This window comes from Anabrus simplex, chromosome 1, assembly GCF_040414725.1.
Source record: "Anabrus simplex isolate iqAnaSimp1 chromosome 1, ASM4041472v1, whole genome shotgun sequence".
Classification (NCBI taxonomy): domain Eukaryota; kingdom Metazoa; phylum Arthropoda; class Insecta; order Orthoptera; family Tettigoniidae; genus Anabrus; species Anabrus simplex.
The window spans coordinates 960,192,695-960,217,276 of record NC_090265.1 but is presented as its reverse complement, the minus strand read 5'-3'; the positions used below and the strand labels follow the sequence as shown (position 1 = coordinate 960,217,276).

General features: G+C 36.9%; 1 protein-coding gene across 3 annotated transcripts in view; it reads left to right on the top strand.

Annotated features, from left to right (window-relative positions):
* The window catches only part of Fntb (Farnesyl transferase beta subunit), a 339,753-nt gene that overhangs the window by 92,510 nt on the left and 222,661 nt on the right, over positions 1 to 24,582 (top strand). For all 3 annotated transcript variants that reach the window (XM_067136752.2, XM_067136751.2, XM_067136753.2), the window contains exons 3-4: positions 12,553 to 12,665; positions 19,935 to 20,060. In XM_067136752.2, the coding sequence (XP_066992853.1) occupies positions 12,553 to 12,665; positions 19,935 to 20,060 (239 nt within the window). The remainder of the gene's footprint in view (positions 1 to 12,552; positions 12,666 to 19,934; positions 20,061 to 24,582) is intronic.

The following is a 24,582-nucleotide window of genomic DNA, read 5'->3' as shown; positions in this document are numbered from 1 at the left end:
TAATTAATGTTATTGGCTTCACGCCCCGCTAACTACTTCTACGATTTTCGGAGACGCCGATGTGCAGGAATTTAGTCCTGCAGGAGTTCTTTTACGTGCCAGTAAATCTACCGACACGAGGCTGACGTATTTGAGCACCTTCAACTACCACCGGACTGAACCAGGATCGAACCTGCCAAGTTGGGGTCAAAAGGCCAGCACCTCAACAGTCTGAACCACTCAGCCCGACTTGTGAAAACTAGATGAAGTCATATTTATCTTTATCTTGTTTAACTTTTTCCCTCCACAAAGATATTTAATTATCTTTCATGGGCCCCGGAAGTGGGTAGGCCAGTTGCCCCAACCATAAATATACGTATATTTTTTTAGAAATGATAGGTTATAGCCCTATAGTACTATGATCTTTCTTTCTTTCTTTCTTTCTTTCTTTCTTTCTTAATCAGTTTATCCTTCAGGGTTGGTTTTCTCTCGGACTCAGCGAGGGATTTCACCTCTACTACTTCAAGGGCAGTGTCCTGGAACATGAGACTTTGAGTATGGTGATGAAACTGTTGAGGAGGGCCATTACCTTGCCCAGGCGGCCTCACCTGTTATGCTCAACAGGGGCCTTGTTGGAGGATGGGAGGATCGGAAGGGATAGACAAGGAAGAGGGAAGGAAACGGCCGTGGCCTTAGGTGCCTGGAGGAGAAGTAGGAAAATACGAAAAACCACTTCGAGGATGGCTGAGGTGGGATTCGAAACCCTTCTACTCAGTTGACCTCCCGAGGCTGAGTAGACCCCGTTCCAGCCCTCGTACTATTTGTTTTCAACTTTCATGGCAGAGCCGGGAATCGAAACTGGGCCTGCGGAAGTGGCACACATTAACCACTACACCACAGAAGCGGACTAGTACTATAATGCTACCTATATGTTTATGTTAGTGCTGAAATCCGATTTCTTACTTTACTAATGCTGAAAGCCCGAAAATGTAATGTTATTCTTTAATAGGGGAATCAGTCCAGAAGGAAATATTGAAAGTGATGTGATATCTATCCAGGTTCGTTGTTATCCTAATACTATGGGTTACAGTACATTGCACATATATAAAAGACGCCACTTACAAACTTGCTTGTTATCCGCTAATTTCTGCGGCCACAAAAGTCACATTTTTCAAGAATGATGACATCTACACATGGTAGACAGTCTGACTGTGCTGTTTTGAACCTTTCTTCTGTCATTTCGAAGTTATTCGCGATCATGAATAATAAACGATCGGCTTTTAGCAACGGCTGATGCACAACGGCTGGTAGAGCTCCATGCGGTACTGGATCGTGACGTCACAGCGCGCCGCTTACGTCAGAGGCCGTTTCACTCGCCATGCGGAAAGGCACTATTAAATATTTTTTTAATGGTAGAAAACAAGGCAACATACCACAATGTAATACGTTTACGTACTATTTCATTGGTGTACTTTTCAAAAAAAATATTTTTGAAAATGATGCATGTTCCCAATTGTGCAGAATTTCGGAATTGCTGTTATTTGTTCTGAAATAAATTTTTACGTTATGCTTCATGGTTCATGTTTGTGGGTTACTGTAGTCACGTCCTAGTTCGTGAACCATGGGCAATGGCTGAGTGGCCTAGTAAGTGGTCCTGAGAGTCTGAGAGTCGGGGTACCAGTTGCTATGGAATGGGAGTGAGCATCTCGGACATATTCTGAGTCATGGCCCTCCTTGTGCTCAGGCGGCTAGGACTATACAATTCACCGGTGGTCTATAACCCGTTACAGGAGAGATCCTCACTTGGACTATGTGCAAGTAGGGCAGCATCCTGCTTCATGAATTTACCGAGCTCAGAACATTTTAAGCAAGTCTCAGACCTATGGGAGTAATGGAGTCCCACTCCCATTTGACAGGCGAGGGACTCCTTGGAAACAACTTGGCGAACGAAATGGAATTCGATGGGGAGCTATCAATATTAAAATGGGGCTTATGGAAGAAAGAAGGTAGAACTGGCTGAGTCAGCAAAGAGGATGCATCTGGATGTGCTAGGAGTAAGTGATATTCGGGTAAGGGGAGATAACGAAGAAGAGATAGGTGATTATAAAGTGTACTTGACGGGTGTTAGAAAGGGAAGGGCAGAGTATGGGGTAGGGCTCTTTATCAGGAATACCATTGCACACAACATAGTTTCTGTTAGGCACGTAAATGAGCGAATGATGTCGGTAGATTTGTCAGTTGGAGGAATTAGGACAAGAATTGTGTCGGTGTATTCACCATGTGAGGGTGCAGATGAGGATGAAATTGACAAGTTTTATGAAGCATTGAGTGACATCGTGGTCAGGGTCAACAGCAAGGATAGAATAGTGCTAATGGGCGATTTCAATGCGAGAGTTGGGAATAGAACTGAAGGATACGAAAAGGTGATTGGTAAATGTGGGGAAGATATGGAAGCTAATGGGAATGGGAAGCGTTTGCTGGAATTCTGTGCTAGTATGGGTTTAGCTGTTACGAATACATTCTTCAAGCATAAGGCTATTCACCGCTACACATGGGAGGGTAGGGGTACCAGATCCATAATAGACTATATCTTAACCGAATTTGAATTCAGGAAATCTATTGGGAATGTACGAGTTTTCCGGGGATTTATCGATGATACAGACCACTGTCTGATCTGTAGTGAACTAAGTATCTCTAGGCCTAGGGTAGAGAAAGTGAAATCTGTCTGCAAATGAATAAAGGTAGAAAATATCCAGGACGAGGAAATTAGACGGAAGTACGTGGATATGATTAGTGAGAAGTTTCAAACAGTAGACAGTAAGCAGGTTCAGGATATAGAAAGTGAATGGGTGGCATACAGGGATGCTGTAGTAGAAACAGCAAGGGAATGCCTAAGAACAACTATGTGTAAAGATGGGAAAAGGCGAACATCTTGGTGGAATGATGAAGCGAGAGCAGCTATTAAACGTAAAAAGAAGGCTTATCAGAAATGGCTCCAAACACGGGCCGAGGCAGACAGGGATTTGTTTGTAGATGAAGGAAACAGAGCGAAACAAATAGTTGTTGAATCCAAAAAGAAGTCATGGGAAGATTTTGGTAATAACCTGGAAAGGCTAGGTCAAGCAGCAGGGAAACCTTTCTGGACAGTAATAAAGAATCTTAGGAAGGGAGGGAAAAAGGAAATGAACAGTGTTTTGAGTAATTCAGGTGAACTCATAATAGATCCCATAGAATCACTGGAGAGGTGGAGGGAGTATTTTGAACATTTTCTCAATGTAAAAGGAAATCATCCTGGTGGTGTTGCAAACAGCCAAGCTCATGGGGAGGAGGAAAATGATGATGGTGAAATTATGCTTGAGGAAGTGGAAAGGATGGTAAATAAACTCCATTGTCATAAGGCAGCAGGAATAGATGAAATTAGACCTGAAATGGTGAAGTATAGTGGGAAGGCAGGGATGAAATGTCTTCATAGAGTAGTAAAATTAGCGTGGAGTGTTGGTAAGGTACCACCAGATTGGAGAAAAGCAGTAATTGCACCTATCTATAAGCAAGGGAACAGGATGGATTGCAACAACTACCGAGGTATCTCATTGATTAGTATACCAGGCAAAGTATTCACTGGCATCTTGGAAGGGAGGGTGCGATCAGTTGTTGAGAGGAAGTTGGATGAAAACCCGTGTGGTTTCAGACCACAGAAAGGTTGTCAGGATCAGATTTTCAGTATGCGCCAGGTAATTGAAAAATGCTACAAGAGGAATAGGCAGTTGTATTTATGTTTCATAGATCTAGAGAAAGCATACGACAGGGTACCGAGGGAAAATATGTTCACTATACTGGGGGGCTATGGAATTAAAGGTAGATTATTAAAATCAATCAAAGGCATCTATGTTGACAATTGGGCTTCAGTGAGAATTGATGGTAGAATGAGTTCTTGGTTCAGGGTACTTACAGGGGTTAGACAAGGCTGTAATCTTTCACCTTTGCTGTTCGTAGTTTACATGGATCATCTGCTAAAAGGTATAAAATGGCAGGGAGGGATTCAGTTAGGTGGAAATGTAGTAAGCAGTCTGGCCTATGCTGACGACTTGGTCTTAATGGCAGATTGTGCCGAAAGCATGCAGTCTAATATCTTGGAACTTGAAAATAGGTGCGATGAGTATGGTGCACCCTACGGGTCAGGGTGACCACAGTATTTTCCCAACTAGTCAGTTACATATCTCAGGGTATTCATGCCTCCAAAAAAATGGTTAATTTTTCTATGTTTCGGTTTAACGTGTGTTCGAAGAGAAAGTAACGGCATCATACGCGGTTCAGAATTACGTAATTCAACGCTCAGTAGTGGATTTTGCGAACATAAACTTCAGTCAACCTTTCGAAAAACACATCCGCATAACGAGAACCTTACTCACTAAGTACAACTACTGACTACCATTATAAATGAAAACTCATTCCATTCTATAAAAATTAATCAAGAGACACATTTATTAAACTATCAAGATTCGCGAAAGAAATGGTTAATGTCAAATATTGCTCATAATCTTCAAATTATCAACCTAATAAACAAATATTTTAATTACTGAATCAAATATTCTAGGTCAGCGCTGCCTTACTCCTAAACTAAGTTTACATATCTTAACATTCTGGGTCGCGTATTCCTGAAATGAATTATTGCTTTGTTTCATCTTCCTATTAAAATTTACATCTGGTCACTTAAGTATATACTACATCAAAGTCTTCAAACCACGGTCAAAATTCGGTATATCAATAAATTATTTCATCACTCACGGTGTTAATTATACACCCTCATCAAAAATACAACCATAACATTGTTCAAGTTATCGCGGAGATGAACTGAATTTGAATAAAGTGTCCTGAATACAAATATCAGTGACCTAAGTTACATTGAAAATTATCTGAGTTCGTTGGTGCAGACTACAGTGAAGAAAATGAAATATTGAATGACGCACTAAGTTTCTCGGTCCGATTGCCACTTAAATTACGGCTCCTAACTAAATATTCGCTCTAATAATATTTCAGATTAATAAAACATCAATGATATCCTACGTAAATCTCAAATAATTTCCCTACTCTAGCTAGATAATTTCTTATGTATCGTATTCCAGTTCAATATACACATAGCCAATAAGCATTTTTCATATATAGATGTGCAAATGCCTACATAAAGATATTTCAACACTACATTATCATACTAGTTGCATACAAGTTTGATCTTCCACGCAATTACCATTCATTCAGAATATGATACAATCATGTATTCATTTACCCATCACCGGTTGTTATTATTGTCAAACCACTTTCACACTTCATTAAATATGCGTAATTTTATTGTCCATACCTTGCTATAGTTCCTCCCTGCGGCATACTTATATTCCGTAGTCGCTTTACATGTGCTCCTATATCGCACATTATATATATCATATACATTTTACTCCCTGTTAATCTGCGCAATATATCATTTAAATACCACATATACTTCCATTATTTCATTATTAACCTTCAATTCAACCCATATTTAATTCATTTAACATCTATAATTACCGCGTTTAACCTCCAATATTAATTAAACACAACGATACGTATCACTCCAATAGCGCAGAATTCGTTCCTCAAAAACGCATTTTGTCATACAATTCAACATATAACCCCAAATTCAGTATCTATTCTTTCAATATATTCACACAGCAAAGAGTATGGTAATTTAACTTAACCAATTCAAACATGCATCCCTCTGTGACGTAACTGGGTTTGACTGGTATTACATCACTCATGGATCTTTCTAACTAACCGGGATTCTTTGAAAACAGCTGTTACACTATGTCACATTTTAAATCGTATTCCTTCATCCTTGGATAAGATAATGTAGTAAACACGTTACCATTCTGTCACGAGATATTGTCTTAAATATTTCACACTGCACTTTCTTATATTCACTGCACACTTAATTATCTCACGCTTAGGCTATTCAGATCTATTGCATATACTGGTAATACTCTACATAAGAAATTATACTACTTAATACTATTACTTAGCTCGCCATTCAATATCTCGGGCCTTAGTTGCTCTTCGGTCTGGTCGCAGGCCTTGGATTGGGAACTGGGCAGGATCTCCACCACTGGTATCTCAAGTAGAGTGACCTCCTCCACACGGGTCGGGTGGTTTTAACAGCCAGGATGACATCTCCCTCCAGGTTGGTCTATGCCGATTTAGCAAGCCATCATCTGTTCAGGAACACAGTAGACTATATGCGTCGATTCTGGAAAATATGAATTCATCATGGTTCTGCGTAGTATAAATATATTTTTTATAATGATTGCTTCTTTATTTAGGCTGTCCTTGCTATTATTTCCACTTAATATAGCTCAACCTCGAGCTCTCACGTCTCAATCAACTTCTTGTTTCCAAACGACTTTGCGTCTAAGTATTTGGACGGACTTTTCAAAACTTCTGGATTTTATTCCCTCTTTACGATATTTCAGTGTTTAACTCTTCGTTTCGTTCAATATTTCCGTCCTGTCAGCTTAAAATTGCACGTTAGATATTGCAAATCTTGCTTATTTTTGAGAGCGATGTTCGGGATATCTTGTCCTTCCCACGTCAATTTTTTTAAGTTAGTTTTTATAATATAATCTGTTTGATCCTTCTTATTTTTTTTAAAAACAATTCTATCGATTCTAGACCATTGTACACCGCCTTCATAGTGGTAGGTTTAAGTTATTAAAAGAAATAAGTTTCATAATGATAGATCCGTATTGAACTGTGATTACAATAGAGTAAAATAATATATTATTATTGGTCCACCTTTTCAATACAAAATGAAAATTACATAGGGACTAGTTTCGACCTAGTAATAGGTCATCATCAGCCTGAAGTAAGTCAAAGATCGAAGAAAACATAAACAATGTAAACACAAGTACAGTCTCTTTAAAGGTACATACCAAGTGGGAAGTTGAGTAGAGATATATAGGTCTATCAATACCTTATAAAACACGACGTAATCTTCTTCGATTATACAACAGCTAAGAAGAAGCCAGCATTCAACCTACTATTCTTCTTTATTGCATCATTTAGTGCACAGTGGTCTTTTATAATATACGGCGCACCGAACTTTACATAAATTCCGCTCAGTGCTTCGTCAATTTGGATGAGTTATTATTTTTAATATATCTCTACTCAACTTCCCACTTGGTATGTAACTTTAAAGAGACTGTACTTGTGTTTACATTGTTTATGTTTTCTTCGATCTTTGACTTACTTCAGGCTGATGATGACCTATTACTAGGTCGAAACTAGTCCCTATGTAATTTTCATTTTGTATTGAAAAGGTTTAAGTTAGTCATGGCCTTCTAGCATACATCAATATCGATACCCTATTACACATTTCTTTGCCTTGGCTGGCCTCTACCTTCCGTAGGCGCCATTTTTAATACGTCCAGTAAATGCATCGGGTACAATGGTATGAAAATTAGCCTCTCGAAGACTAAATTGATGTCAGTAGGTAAGAAATTCAACAGAATTGAATGTCAGATTGGTGATACAAAGCTAGAACAGGTCGATAATTTCAAGTATTTAGGTTGTGTGTTCTCCCGGGATGGTAATATAATAAGTGAGATTGAATCAAAGTGTAGTAAAGCTAATGCAGTGAGCTCGCAGTTGCAATCAGCAGTATTCTGTAAGAAGGAAGTCAGCTTCCAGACGAAAATATCTTTACATCGGTCTGTTTTCAGACCAACTTTGCTTTACGGGAGCGAAAGCTGGGTGGACTCAGGATATATTATTCATAAGTTAGAAGTAACAGACATGAAAATAGCAAGAATGATTGCTGGTACATACAGGTGGGAACAATGGCAGGAGGGTACTCGGAATGTGGAGATAAAGGCTAGTTTAGGAATGAATTCGATGGATGAAGCTGTACACATAAACCAGCTTCGGTGGTGGGGTCATGTGAGGCGAATGGAGGAGGATAGGTTACCTAGGAGAATAATGGACTCTGCTATGGAGGGTACGAGAAGTAGAGGGAGACCAAGACGATGATGGTTAGACTCGGTTTCTAACGATTTAAAGATTAGAGATATAGAACTAAATGAGGCCACAACACTAGTTGCAAATCGAGGATAGTGGCGACGTTTAGTAAATTCACAGAGGCTTGCAGACTGAATGCTGAAAGGCATAACAGTCTATAATGATAATGTATGTATGTATGTATGTATGTATGTATGTATGTATGTATGTATGCTTTCTGAAGAGATTTTTATTTTTGTAACATCTGTGTTGAAAGTAAAGGTGGAAGAAGTGGCGTATTTAGATTTTTCTTCAGTAAGAGTGGTCTTAGGTCGGTGTCTGAATTTATTGATTATCTGTTCTATGAAGGACCTGTTGTAACCGTTAAATTTGGTGAATGCCCGAATAGTATTAAGTTCGTTGTTCAAGTTTTTTGCAAAACTGCAGCCTACGTATCTGGCTGTTTATCTGACAGTCGTAGTACAGGCCCTAAGAGGATTATATTTCTTTATGTTACTTCAATAATGGGGAAGAGCTTTGCTGTTTGTATGCTTGGATACACGTTGACTATGTCAAAAGAATGAAGAGAATGGTTAGGTTGTAAGTCAAAGATCTTTAGTTTTTCAATTAGTTCAATGGTGTTTTTAATTGACTTATTGGCGAGAAAGTGATAGTTTTTAGCCAAGAAACGTTGGACAAATTGAGAAGCTTTATACAGAGGACTAGGCCTATAGTTAATAATAGGGCGGATGGGGATGTTGGCCTTATGGATCTCTTGGAGGGCTTTAACTGTAGGTAGACCCGGGTTCATATTTAAAAGCTTAGATTTTTGTGGTCCATGGAAAGAAAGGAGGTGTTCTTTAGGCTTTGTTTTAATTGTCGCTGAATTCGTTGGGTTGGGTGTTTCTTGATTATTGAAAAGGTGTTAAAAGCTGTTAAAAAATTCCTTAGTTTTTGAGACATACTCAGTTTTATTCATTATAACTGTGATATAACCTTTATCAGCTTTAGTGATTATTAGGTCGTTATTACTGATTTTCTTTTTGAGTTCGGCAATTTATTTTGTGACAAGTAACTTAGCTCATTTTTTTCCATATTGAAGATAACAATAAGTAAAATTCTTTCAAGAATAAAATTTACTGTGTCCACCTATTCAATAAGAATAAGTGTGAATAGGTGGACACAGTAAATTTTATTATTGAAAGAATTTTACTTATTGATTTATTTTGTGTTCGGAAATCAACCTATTGTCATTAGGATTAATGGAGGGGGATCTTTTGTTTTCGTTGTCAGATGTAAAAGTTGTGTCCAATTTTCTTTTTCTTCGAATCTAAGCTCATCGTGTTGTTCTTGCGGCATTTTGTTGATGGCGGCTTCAGACTCAATAACTAAATTAGTGGAGATATTTATTTTGTTTAGGTTGGCCAGTTGTGTTTTGGGCTATTCTGACAGAATGGCGGTTTCTTCTTTAAGTGTTCAAAATTTTTCTCTAAGGTAAGTTGTTTCTGTGAAAGACCGGGCGTGTTGGCCGTGCGGTTAGAGGTGCGCGACTGTGAGCTTGCAACTGGGAGATAGTGGGTTCGAATCCCATTGTCGGCAGCCCTGAAGATGGTTTTCCGTGGTTTCCCGTTTTCACACCAGACAAATGCTGGGGCTGTACCTTAATTAACGCCATGGCCGCTTCCTTCCAACTCCTAGGGCTTTCCTATCCCATTGTCACCATAAGACCTATCTGTGTCAGGGCGATGTAAAGCCACTAGCAAAAAAAGAAATGTTTCTGCGAAAGTAGGTCGAAAAGTTTATTATGTATTTGGTCTGGGAATAGATTCTACTGGACACTAGGGAGCAAATTGACTGCTTCGAGGTGAGTCTCGTAGAATCTATTATTCAAAAAAAGATTTCTTCTTGTGTAAAAACCGGATTTCATTTCTTAGCCAAATTTTGTTAGTTACTTGGCGAGTTTTGACAGAATGTGATGCAATACAATGTTGTTTTTTTTTAACAGTGCCTTTCAAAAAGTTAAGGCCGGGCTGAGTGGCTCAGACGGTTAAGGCGCTGGCCTTCTAACCCCAACTTGGCAGGTTCGATCCTGGCTCAGTCCGGTGGTATTTGAAGGTGCTCAAATACGACAGCCTCATGTCGGTAGATTTACTGGCACGTAAAAGAACTCCTGCGGGACTAAATTCCGGCGCCTCGGCGTCTCCGAAGACCGTAAAAGTAGTTAGTGGGACGTAAAGCAAATAACATTATTATTATTATGATTATTATTATTATCATCAAAAAGTTAAGAGTTCGATCATGGATAATACACTGCTTCTTGAAGTGAATATCTTTACCCAATTTGATGATCTTAATTTTCAGGTCCATTTAGTGGTAGGCCTATCGCTTTGCCTGGTACGCTATCACATTAAAAGTTAGAAACTTTGTTATGTTCTGTATTGAACTGGAATTACAGTAAAATGAAAATGTTAAGGGTCCACCTTTTCAATACAATGAATATTTATTGATGGGAGTTTAGATCACATGTTGTTTAAAGAAGATTGCTACTAGTTTCGATGCTCATTGCGCGTCATCATCAGCCAAAGAATCAATTGAGCAAAACACAACTTATCAAAAAACAATATAAAATGCATGTAGCACCTACAAAGATAAATGTTGAATTATGACAAGTTAAAGCATATGACAGCACATACAGTGACAGATGTTAAATTGTAACAAGTTAAAAGGATGAGAGTAAAGTACGTCTGACCGTAAAGTAAAAATCCATAAAATCTGAGAGGGTAACCCAGTTGCTAAGTCCTGATACACGAGAAAATAGTCCAGCTTGAGGTGTGTAGATCATATAGGTAACTTATCAGTGGGAAGAATAAATCTTGTTCTCATAATCTACGGTAATTAGCAGGCTTCACTCAGGTGGTTCCGAAGCCAACAATGTGGTCATGTGAAGATCTTAAATTGAACCAACGTTATGATTCCCAGTTCGATATGGAAACATGGAAACCTGATGAAAAGATTGAAAGCCAAATTAGGCATGATACAAATGTACATACCCCCTGTGTGTGGGGGAGGCAGACAAAGAATTCACCCATGGTATCCCCTGCCTGTCGTAAGAGGCGGCTGAAAGGGGCGACCATGGGATGATCAAATTAGAACCATGAAACTAGTACCACCACGCGGGGAACACCATGGGCCGCTTTTACTTGTGCGTAGTACCACTATGTTGGGTACCAAATACGTTTGTGATTAGTAGCAAACGAGGGCTCGATGGCTTTTACAGTACCTGTGATTAGTAGCACTATATGAGCGACACCATGGGATGAGGGAACGCATGGTTCTGGCTTGCCTATGATTAGTACCCACTGTATGAGGAACACCACGGAATAGTACGAGTCCCTGTGGTTAGTACACTTCTGTGAAGAACACCATAGTTTTGCATTGCCTGTAAATGGCGTCGCTATGTGCGAAACACTATGGGTCTGTATTACATGTGCGAATATCATTACCTGTGAGTAGTACCATAATTTGTGGAATACCGCGAGTCTACACTACTTGTGATTAGTACCATAACATGACTAATACCATGGTTCTACTTTACTAGCGATAAGTACCATTATGATGGGCCGTTGACCTGGATTTTGGACCCCTTTAGGAAACCAGCATCCTCGATTCAGGATTGTGCTTTAGAAGTGGTCCCTTGGTCAGTAATACTATTGTTTATGATAGTTTCTGGGTCGGATCCACTGATTGTTTTAAATTCATATCCATCCATTTATCCTTCATCACATTTTTTATTCTGGTCAGTGGATTTTTTTGAACTTTTAAATTCCATTACATTTCGTACCATTAGGGGCCAATTACCTAGATGTTAGGCCCCTTTAAACAACAAGCAAGCACAAATGTACATAGACAAAAGAAAGACAAGGGATAAGAGGCGAACTCACCTTGAGCAGCGGGATGGCGCAGTTGTTGAAAGGAGAGGAGCTGGACTACTGAAGAGAGCAATAATAGAGGCTGGGTCGCTGAGGGGAAGGGAGAGTGAGGGGAGGAATTGAATTATGACAAGTTAAAACATAAAGGTGTTGAATGGTGGAACATCCCTCAAACTCTATTATGTTTTGTAATGGCAAACTGAACAACAGCTGGCTGGCTGGCTGGCAACCTGGCTTCATTAACACGTGTTTGGGGAAACTAGGTGTTAGTACATTTTACCCTAAAGCCTTCCTCCACTCCCCAACCGCCACCCGCTAGTCCATCTCCTGACTGAACCTAGCTGATGACAGTAACAGAGAGGTAACATCACCTTTAGTATCCCTAGTCTACCACTGCTTCTGGTCTATACTCATCATAGCCTGAATTCTAGAATAGATGAACTGGCAGGTTTTAAAAGAAGTCATCCAAGGCAAAATTCTGGCATTTGACATTATTGAAGAACATTATCATTTAAAGGATCATTAAGTCATCATGAAACATGTAAACTATAATTTTACTCTCAACACTTTCAGCCTTGTATACCTTCAGTATGAATATTGAATGTGATTGGTTATTGTATTGCAGTGCTTGGATGCTAGCCGACCATGGTTATGTTACTGGATCCTTCACTCACTAGAACTCCTGGATGAAAGTCTTGATTCAGAAGATGCATCTAAAATTGCTCAATTCTTAGCAAGGTACAGTATATTTCAGTTATTTAGAATAGAAGAGAAAGTATAGTTTTGATGAAATTAAGGAGGGATTCCATGAATCTCAAAAGTGATAGTAAATATCTTGGAATGTATTTTTATGTTATTACTTGAGGATGTTATGTGTTGGACTTACATTAATTAGGCAGTTTGCAGGTTCTTGTGGAAAAAGAAAGTGTAGACATGACCCAGAATTGTTAAGGTTCACTCAAGCTTTCTGCTTTTGTGGCTGTATTGTTTGTCCAGACATGACAGACTCATCAGATAGCTCATAATGGTTGATTTGATACCACTTGATTTGATCTTTTTCAATCCTCTCCATCATTTGTAACTCAGGATCTTTATATGTACAAATATTGGTTATAAGTATCGAGTTTGGTATTCTGTAGAGAAATTGTGTCTGTTTAGAGTACTGTAATTACCTTCGCTATGGATTTTCAACTCATACAGAGAGAGTAACAGGAAAAGGAGTGCATAATAGGATGAACGCAATGACAGGTCAGTGTGGGAAGGGGAGTCAATAGAAAGAAAGCACAAAAGGATAGGGACATATACTGCTGTCTTCAAATAGATTAGCTCTCTCCCCATTAGTCACTGTTCTTCATCCATTCCTTTTCAGCCCACTGTGAGCTTGTTTCTGCTTCCCAGCTTCATTAGGAGGGCCATTTTTACAGATCTTCAGTCTTGAAGTGCAAATTGTGTGATAAAGAGAAAGCTGGATAATCACAAGGAAAGAGACATGAGATAAAGATCAAAGAGGAGAGAGAATACTGGGAATATAAGACTAACACAAAAGGAGAAAAGGATCCATACTGAGCAAGTGGCTATGCGATTTCCATACCTGCCAACTTTCCCTATTTAGGCGGGAGTCTCCCGATTTTTGACAGTTTTACCCGCCTCTCGATTATGCCATTGTTTCTCCCAAATTTAGCTTATTTTTTGGTGAACTTCAAACATTTGTTTTAAAATCCCGCCATTCAGGTTTGTGTGCCAGTGGCCGGAAGTTTTTCACACATTGGCTGCTTTCAAATGAAAGATCGACATTTATTAATAAGAGAAATGCGTGCGAATGTGTGATGTTTGTTGAAACCTGTATATCGAGACTCGTATTATATCAATTGTTAATCTCTCTTATTTGCATGCTATGTTTATGTTCGTTCACCTCAGTCTCGTCAATTCTAAAGACAAATCACTACATTTGGAGTCTTTTTTAGTAATTTAGTGACAGAATTTCAAAGATAGCGACTAGTGACTTTTCTCGAGATTTTAGGAGCCATTTGGAGACAATTCTGGTAAATTTTAATTTACTATTTGACATATAGCGTAGCACTTTGCATAATCGCACTAGTGCATGATGCAATATATTAATCTATACATTTGCTAAGTAATGGCATCTAAATGCATGACTGATTCACACGTGTGGAGCATGAGTTCATACGGAAGGTTTATCTGAGATCAGTCATCTCACTCGCATACTTCCTGTGAGGAAAGAGAGATGCGTAATTTTAGCCTTGTAGCCTCGTATAGCAACAGTCAGGTTTTGGGACAGTAAGGGTCGATGGCAGAAATGACTACTATTTGTAAGCTTTAGACCCCCAGGCAAGCTGACCAGGCATGGTTGTTGTTGTTGTTGTTATTATTATTATTATTATTATTATTATTATTATTATTATTATTAATCGTTGTTAGTGTTGTTATTTGAATATATTATAAGGTAGAGAGGCCAAATTCCGTCCCTGCACCTAATTTTGTCCCCCTAGGGATTTCCAGTTTGCACGGTTCGTACTTAAAGTTTAGCCACATGCATACATGTATCTTCATCCCTTTGTCTTTTTGTGTGCACCACCTTTAGTTTTTGTGTACAAGGAGGATTCATTTTTCATGCTGAACTGACTTAGTGCAGCATTTAAATTAAGAGCCTGTTATTCCAGAAGTGAGTACTGATATGTGTATGAAATACTGGACTGTATTTCGGTCGTGTGGTGTAGTTCCTGGCGTGTAATCGCTACAGTGAGGTTGTTGGCATGAGTTACTGTAGAGGCTATTATAATAGATTCAGGGAATGTTTGTAATTTTGTCCTTTTTTGTTATTTGTGAAGTTTATTATCATTATTATTTTCAGATGGGAAAACCAAAGCAGTAGGATAAGGAGGCAATGAAAAAGGCTATTAAGGCAGTGAGGGGCGAGATAATGGGTTACAAACATGCAGTAAAGAGATTAACATCCCACGAGCAACACTGAAAGACAATGTTCAATCAGTCACTACTGATCTGCATTTAGGGCAGTCGCCCAGGTGGCAGATTCCATATCTGTTGTTTTCCTAGCCTTTTCTTAAATTATGGCGAAGAAATTGGAAATTATTGAACATTTCCCTTGGTAAGTTATTCCAATCCCTAACTCCCCTTCCTATAAACGAATATTTGCCCCAATTTGTCCTCTTGAATTCCAACTTTATCATCATATTGTGATCTTTCCTACTTTTAAAGACACCACTCAAACTTATTGATCTACTAATGTGCTCCCATGCCATCTCTTCACTGACGGCTCAGAACATACCATTTAATCGAGCAGCTTGTCTCCTTTCTCCCACGTCTTCCCAGCCCAAACTTTGCAACACTTTTGTAATACTAATCTCTTGTCGGAAATCACCCAGAACAAATCGAGCTGCTTTTCTTTGGATTTTTTCCAGTTCTTGAATCAAGTAATCCTGGTGAGGGTCCCATCCACTGGAACCATACTCTAGCTGGGGTCTTACCAGAGACTTATATGCCCTCTCCTTTACATCCTTACTACAACCCCTAAATACCCTCATAACCATGTGCAGAGATCTTTCCCCTTTATTAACAATCATATTTATGTGATTACCCCAATGAAGGTCTTTTCTTATATTAACACCTAGGTACTTACAATGATCCCCAAAAGGAACTTTCACCCCATCAACATAGTAATTAAAACTGAGAGGACTTTTCCTACTTATGAAACTCACAACCTGACTTTTAACCTCGTTTATCATCATACCATTGTCCATCGTCCATCTCACAACACTATCGAGGTCACCCTGCAGCCGCTCACAATCTTGTAACTTATTTATTACTCTGTACAAAATAACATCATCTGCAAACACCCTTATCTCTGATTCCACTTCTTTACACATATTATTGATATATATATAAGAAAACATAAAGGTCCAATGATACTGCCTTGAGGAATTCCCCTCTTAATAATTACAGGGTCAGATAAAGCTTTGCCTACTACAATTCTCTGAGTTCTATTTTCTAGAAATATAGCCACCCATTCAGTCACTCTTTTTTCTAGTCCAATAGCACTCATTTTTGCCAGTAGTCTTCCATGATCTACCCTATCAAATGCCTTAGATAGGTCATCGCAATACAGTCTATTTGGCCTCCTGAATCCAGGATATCTGCTATATCTTGTTGAAATCCTACAAGCTGAGCTCAGGTCGAATAACCTTTCATAAACCCAAACTGCCTTCTGTCAAACCAGTTATTAATTTCGCAAACATGTCTAACATAATTGGAAAGAATGCTTTCACAAAGCTTACATACAATGCATGTCAAACTGACTGGCCTGTAATTTTCAGCTTTATGTCTATCACCCTTTCTTTTATACACAGGGGCTACTATAGCAACTCTCCATTCATTTGGTATAGCTCCTTCAACCAGACAATAATCAAATAAGTTTTTCAGATATGGTACTATATCCCAACCCATTGCCTTTAGTATATCCCCAGAAATCTTATCAATTCCAGCTGCTTTTCTAGTTTTCAACTTTTATATCTTACTGTAAATGTCATTGTTATCATAGGTAAATTTCAATACTTCTTTAGTATTACTCACCTCCCCTATCTGGACATTATCCTTGTAATCAACAATCTTTACGTACTGCTAACCGAATATTTCTACCTTTTGAAAATCCTCGCATACACACTCCCCTTGTTCATTAATGATTCCTGGAATGTCCTTCTTTGAACCTGTTTCTGCCTTAAAGTACCTATATATACTCTTCCATTTTTCACTAAAATTTGTGTGACCACCAATTATGCTTGTCATCATGTTATCCTTAGCTGACTTCTTTGCTAGATTAAATTTCCTAGTAAGTTCCTTCAATTTCTCCTTACTTCTATAACCATTTCTAACTCTATTTTGTTCCAACCTGCGCCAAGAAAATTTTTTTCATAAATTTCCTTCAAGTAATTCATTATAGGGAAAGTGTTCAGTAAGGTTAGAAAGGAAAGAATAATAAAATTAACTGTACTTTTCATTATTTTGGTGGGGGATGAAATTACAGACACATTTTTGGTTGTTTAGTTTTTTATTTATTTATATGTTGAATATTGAATACCTTACATTATTATAATTTGATTGTAACTTGCCCATATCTGGAGTAATATCTATATACATACCAATTTCTAGCCTTGTCCATAATATTCCTGAATTTCTGCAAGTCCAAGGGACAAAACATGGGCACCCGTACCGTATCTGCAATTGGAGAAGTAATGACTTTCTTGATAATAAATAAACATATCAAATCAAATAAAGATAAAAACAAATGATAAAAGACTACAATCACAAGATAAACACAAAAGAAGAAAATTAACCCAAAGGGGTCAATATAACACTAGCCAACATGGTTTTGCGGTAAAATAGAAAATATGTAATTCTTATGGAAATCGCTGCCCTGATTCCGAAAATTATGCTATTTTTTTCCTATCAGGTCTAGTTTTGACGCAATTCGGTGTTTTAGTATCTGCATGAATTCGTAAGATGTAATGTTGAGCGATGTTCTCGCGCAACATTTTTTAGAATACAATTATGTGATTTTATTTGTTATTGTTTGCATTTTATTATAGGTTTATTGCTGTCTAAATTTTCATTTTGTAGTTGGGGATTTCCTGGTAAATTCATAACAAACTCCCCCAGATACGCAATAGACCGTGAGGTATGTAGGATTGAAGATAAGACAGTTGAGAGTTTGCCTTTCATCTTACACCACTTGAATAATCAGACGTGTTAAAAGCCTCAGCCCTTATGCAATGTTTATGATGGACTGATAAAGCAGTTTCCTTTCAAAGATAACAGTCCGAAAGTATTATACTCAAGAAGATGAACTTGTATTTTGTACGGATGTTTCAAATCTTCTACGTCGATTGGGAGAGAAAGAGTATGTCCTAGTAACTGGCGTGTTTTTATTCCAAAATAAGTGTAAAGGCTGTTCTGCTTCATAATACAAATGTTCTGGCATGCGTCCACTTGCACACTCCACAAAAATGTCTGAAACATACGAGACCTTAAAGTTGGTGCTTGAAAAAATTAAATATCATGAGCATGGGTGGCAAATTTGCAGTGATATGAAGATCATTGGATTGTTGCTGGGACAATAAAAAGGCTATACAAAATTTCCCGGTTTCCTATGCGAATGGGATAGCAGGGCACGGGATAAACATTGGGATACAGTGAATTGGACAGAAAGGAAACAACTACAACCAGAATCCAAAAATGTCTTGAATGTAAGTCTTATTGACCGTGAAAAAATTCTACTTTCACCCTTGCACATCAAATTTGGATTGATGAAACTATATGTCGAGGCATTAGATAAAAGTAGCCTATGCTTCCAATGTTTATCCACTAAATTTCCCTCATTATTAGATGCAAAAATCAAAGAAGGCGTATTTGATGGACCACAGATTCGTACACAGATAAAGGATAAAATTTTCACAGACACGATGACCAAATCTGAGAAAGAGGCATGGAACGCATTCAAAGATGTAGTAACTAAATTCCTTGGCCACATTAAGGACCCTCAATACAAAGAAATTGTAAGGAAAATGTTGGTAAAGTTTAAGGAACTCGATTGTAATATGAGCCTTAAGCTTCATTTCTTAGCTTTGCATCTGGATTATTTCCCTCTAAATTTAGGAGCTGTCAGTGAAGAACAAGGTGAAAGATTTCACTAGGATCTCAAAGATGCAGAACGACGCTATCAGGGACGTTGGAATGTGAATATGATGGCCAATTACTGTTGGTCGACTGCACGAGACGACCCTTCTAGAGATCATTCAAGAACTTCAAAAACCCGGAAATTCCACGGAAAACGGGAAAAGACGGAAGTGTGAATCTAACCTGCACATAATGTAACAAAACTATGTATGTTTAACCATGTACTTTTTATTCAAGGTACGGCTATATTAATTTAAAAGCAACTGTACAGTCGAAACTAAATAAGAAGATGTACGATATTATAGGGAAGGATCCACCTTTCAATACTCCATAGTAAGTTGAACTAAAAAGTAGTTACAACCTGTTTATTGAGACCGGTTTCAACACATTTCAAGTGTCATCATCAGCCAATTAGCGAAGATCTTAAAACAACTAATATATTGAACACAGTCAAAAAATTAACATTGTATCATATCGTAGCAATTCAGTTAATGTTCAAAACACAATAATCACTAAATAGGCGCTTTATGCTTCAGTTTCACGAATTTCAATATACATTAAAAATATAATACATACTATCTACTTGCTTACAAAGCAGCATATATGTGTATTCAATGCATGAAAAATATGATTACGTTTTGCAAGCTGAAATTTACATTAATACATCAAATTTAATCAATATTAAGTATCAACAATTTTACGTAAGAACAAAATAATATTTTGTAAAATTGCCACCAAACCAGACGTGATTCGCCAAAAGTAATTTTTTTCTCGAATTCTGCGTTAAGAAATTCATAAAACCCACCTAGTTTCGTTTTTACCGCAGAAAAATAGTTTTATTTTGCAGGCTAGTGTAATTAATGGTAAGGAACAAAAACTAACGAATCGAGGCATATGTAGAAAAATAAGAATACATAATAGGATAAACACATAACAGAACAGGTCAGCATTGGAAGAGAGAACAAAAGAAAGAAAAGATGTGGATGAACATGAAAACGCAAAAGGGCAGAAGTCAATCTCCATGTGAAATCTAATGCCTTTTATCAGCATCGGTCTTAGTTCATTTCTTATTTAATTTGCGGTAATTGCTTGCTCTAGATGGTTTCTAACTAGGTATCGAAATATCGTATGCTGATAACCTCATTGTTTTATCCTTCAAAACAACAATGGTCAATCCAAATATTACATGATACCTGATGATTTAATATACTTACAGTATGTACTAGAAAACACCTAAATTAATTTTAAGGTAATTAGGATTGGCCATCATATTACAGTTGACTTTTGTTATTTCTACAGATGTCAGTGTCCAGAAGGTGGTTTTGGAGGAGGTCCAGGACAGTACCCGCATTTAGCACCTACATATGCAGCGGTTAATGCACTCTGCACCTTAGGGACACAAGAAGCATACAATGTCATTAATAGGTCTGTTGCTTAATATATGAATATTTTAATAAATTTTGAAAACATATTGTGTATAGTAATGCATAATGATCAAGTAACAGATATTTCTGGTACAATATGCTGTGTGATTCTTCTGCCAAAATTGAAAGTTTGCATACTTGTGGAGTAAGCATAATGAAGAGCGCTAATATATTTTCTTATGAAAATTCATTATATTTTGTTCTGATACCATATAATATCAGTATTTTGGCCATGACACAAATTAATGGAACAGAGCAAAGTAATTAAATTGTAAACCCGGAAAGATATCCAGAAAGCAGAAAGGTACAATTTTTGACAGTGGATGTTGTTTACACAATGCAGTTGTGTGGAGAAACTTCATTTTTTTAAATTCTGTTTAATAACACACTACAGGACCCGTACTGCTCTGCAGCATTCGTTATTAATATGTCTTGATATAAATTGTCTCCATGCGCTGCCCAGGTGCGTTTTTGAACGTTTACTGTTAGGATTTGTATTACCCGTGTCAAGTGAAGATTTGTAGATTTTTTGTTCTCGGTATTGATATTTAATGAACTATTTTGTAATTTTAGAGTTAGTGTTATATGTTTGATTAAAAGTTTTAGTTTTAGATTATTTTGTTTCGAATGGATATTTGTCCTTGTGGCAGCTGATATGTGGGAAGTAGTTGATCCTGTCAAATAAATAATAAAGATAAGTAATTGTATGCATTTATGTGTCACACTATGGATATGATGTACACGATTGCTACTGTCACTGGGACTTTTACCGGATAGCCTAGCGAACCAGAAAACCCTGAATTACGCAAAATGAACGTAGCATGGGTCTAATACACATACCAGGGTGGGTCATAGGCTGATGACATCCTGACTTGCTTACCTAACCTTACAACCTGTTGAACTGAAATTGTATGAGGATATACTAGCTAGATTATGCTCTCCCCTCCAATAATACACACAGAATCATAAAATATAAATATACTTTCAAATTAACTATATCTGCATACACGGAGCATACCAATAACATTCACCTTCATATCATATTACTACATCAGAAATACACACCTTTCTGTCACTATACAAAATAACCACTCATCATATATATAAACATGGAACATGCCAACAATATCCACCTTCATATCCTATAATATCATCAGGAAAACACTCTTCCCTCACTATACAAAATAATCACTGAATTTACCCAACATAACCAATAAGTTAAACTGGCTGGTACTACGACCTTGATAGGAAAATATTATATTTGGATTTTCTCCGTCTGTTGACACGTTCTAAATTCCACTGTACATATTTGCACAATAAGATATCTTCTTCTTAGCTGGAATATATATACAGTCTGACTAGTGAGAAATGCAGGATCACAAACCACTGCCATATAACCGGAATACAGGAATAAAACCATGTCATTGAAAGAATGAACAGGGCACTGATAGCTTTCTTCTCCCAATGTTTGGATGAACTGGTAATAATGAGTGCACTATTACATACTCACTCGAAGTTAAGGTTAGATACCCTCATGCCTCGCCACACTTCGTGATAACGTAGCAAGTCTTCATAAAAGGAAAGAAAAATTCCACCTAATCAATACATTTATTTTCTTGCAAAGTATTACAATCTAGGACCGGTTTCGACCCTTCATAGGTCATCTTCAGCTATATCAGAATCACATTTGCATTTCTATCTTATACCTCTGAAAGACCTTCATGATATATTGTTTCATGATTTCCAGTGAAAGCTTATCTTAAAAACTAACAAATTTCTAAGCATTGTGTTAAAATTAAAAATTAAAATTTCAAAACTTTGTCTATTATATACATGCCCTTGGGCTGACAGAATGCATCCTTGGGTTGATTAAGCATTTATCTTAGATATTGTTGCTTATTCTGTTGAATCGAATCCCTTTTATACTTATGTACAATCGTGAATAGACTATCAGTAAAATTTGATAAATAAAACTTGCGTGATAATTATAATAAAATATCATGTTACATCTTTATACCTTATTGCTGGAGTGATATTATTTTAGGCAAAATATAAATGTGGGTTGATCTCTATAAAATATTTTACATAAACACACTAATATATTTTAAAGTCTAATCATTGTACTTTAAAGTCTAAAATACTTATTGCTTTGGATCTTGCGTTGTTATGTGGTAAAATATTATAACAATTTGTCTTATATAACATCAGATATTGATAATATTTAAATATGCCGTGTATGGTTGGCTTTTAAATCTAATGATTAAATGTCATTTCCTTCTTGCATAAAATTATAAGTTTCATATTATGTTGATTATGTATTGTATAAAACATAAATGTCTAATAAATTGAATGCTTATCATTTACTACAGAAATTTTAAAAGCACTTGAATGTCTAGTAATATAGTCAGTGTGTTTAGTGACACTGAAACATGTTGGCCTTGATTCTTGCGTTATATTTCCATAATTTGCCTTTTTTTTATATATATATATATATATATATATATATATGTCGAATGTTGGTCTTTATAGGTTCCATTTGTAAAATAGCAGCACTTTCCTTTAATTGTGAAATGAATCAATAAGCTTGACACGTGTTAAATTATGAAATATATGTGTGATTCAGTTCTGGCCTAACTTCTGGAGTTTTCTCCCATCAAATGCCGTAAGACTGTGGTGGTTCCTTTCCCTTTTTAAGGCTGGTAAAGTCTGTAAGTCAAAATGAATGAAGTGAGTTAGATTTCAATAGAAGTGTAATGTTGTGTGAATTTGTAAGCCTGAATTAATTTACTTACTGCTGGATGTTTGAAATGCAAGTTTCTTGGCCGTTTGACGAGTAATGTACCTCGTACTGATGGTTCTAGTGTTGTCTGTTGTGAGAGGGGCGGAGGGATAAGTAGGGGAGGTTGTTACGTGTGTATGGGCAGAGTCACTGAGGTTCGCTGTCTGCGCCGTAGCCTGTGTATGACGTCGTCTGTTGACTATTTTGACGTAGTCGTTCTTTAAGATAGGAACGATTTTATTGAACAAAATGTTAGTTTTTTCAGATAACTCATTTATGTTATAATTAGGATTTGCATACTGATCTAGTGTTATATATAATTCTTCACTTATATTAAGCAAAGGACCTTTAGGTTCTACATTTAATATTTTTAAATCGTTATTTATGTCCGTAAAATTGTGCTTATATTCATGCATATGTTGCCCTATTGCCGAGAAATGATTATGCCTAATTGTGGGGCGTACGGGCAGGAATTTCACGACTAGATATAATGAACATGTAAACGCAATTAGGCATAATCATTTCTCGGCAATAGGGCAACATATGCATGAATATAAGCACAATTTTACGGACATAAATAACGATTTAAAAATATTAAATGTAGAACCTAAAGGTCCTTTGCTTAATATAAGTGAAGAATTATATATAACACTAGATCAGTATGCAAATCCTAATTATAACATAAATGAGTTATCTGAAAAAACTAACATTTTGTTCAATAAAATCGTTCCTATCTTAAAAAACGACTACGTCAAAATAGTCAACAGACGACGTCATACACAGGCTACGGCGCAGACAGCGAACCTCAGTGACTCCGCCCATACACACGTAACAACCTCCCCTACTTATCCCTCCGCCCCTCTCACAACAGACAACACTAGAACCATCAGTACGAGGTACATTACTCGTCAAACGGCCAAGAAACTTGCATTTCAAACATCCAGCAGTAAGTAAATTAATTCAGGCTTACAAATTCACACAACATTACACTTCTATTGAAATCTAACTCACTTCATTCATTTTGACTTACAGACTTTACTAGCCTTAAAAAGGGAAAGGAACCACCACAGTCTTACGGCATTTGATGGGAGAAAACTCCAGAAGTTAGGCCAGAACTGAATCACACATATATTTCATAATTTAACACGTGTCAAGCTTATTGATTCATTTCACAATTAAAGGAAAGTGCTGCTATTTTACAAATGGAACCTATAAAGACCAACATTCGACATATATATAAAAAAAAAGGCAAATTATGGAAATATAACGCAAGAATCAAGGCCAACATGTTTCAGTGTCACTAAACACACTGACTATATTACTAGACATTCAAGTGCTTTTAAAATTTCTGTAGTAAATGATAAGCATTCAATTTATTAGACATTTATGTTTTATACAATACATAATCAACATAATATGAAACTTATAATTTTATGCAAGAAGGAAATGACATTTAATCATTAGATTTAAAAGCCAACCATACACGGCATATTTAAATATTATCAATATCTGATGTTATATAAGACAAATTGTTATAATATTTTACCACATAACAACGCAAGATCCAAAGCAATAAGTATTTTAGACTTTAAAGTACAATGATTAGACTTTAAAATATATTAGTGTGTTTATGTAAAATATTTTATAGAGATCAACCCACATTTATATTTTGCCTAAAATAATATCACTCCAGCAATAAGGTATAAAGATGTAACATGATATTTTATTATAATTATCACGCAAG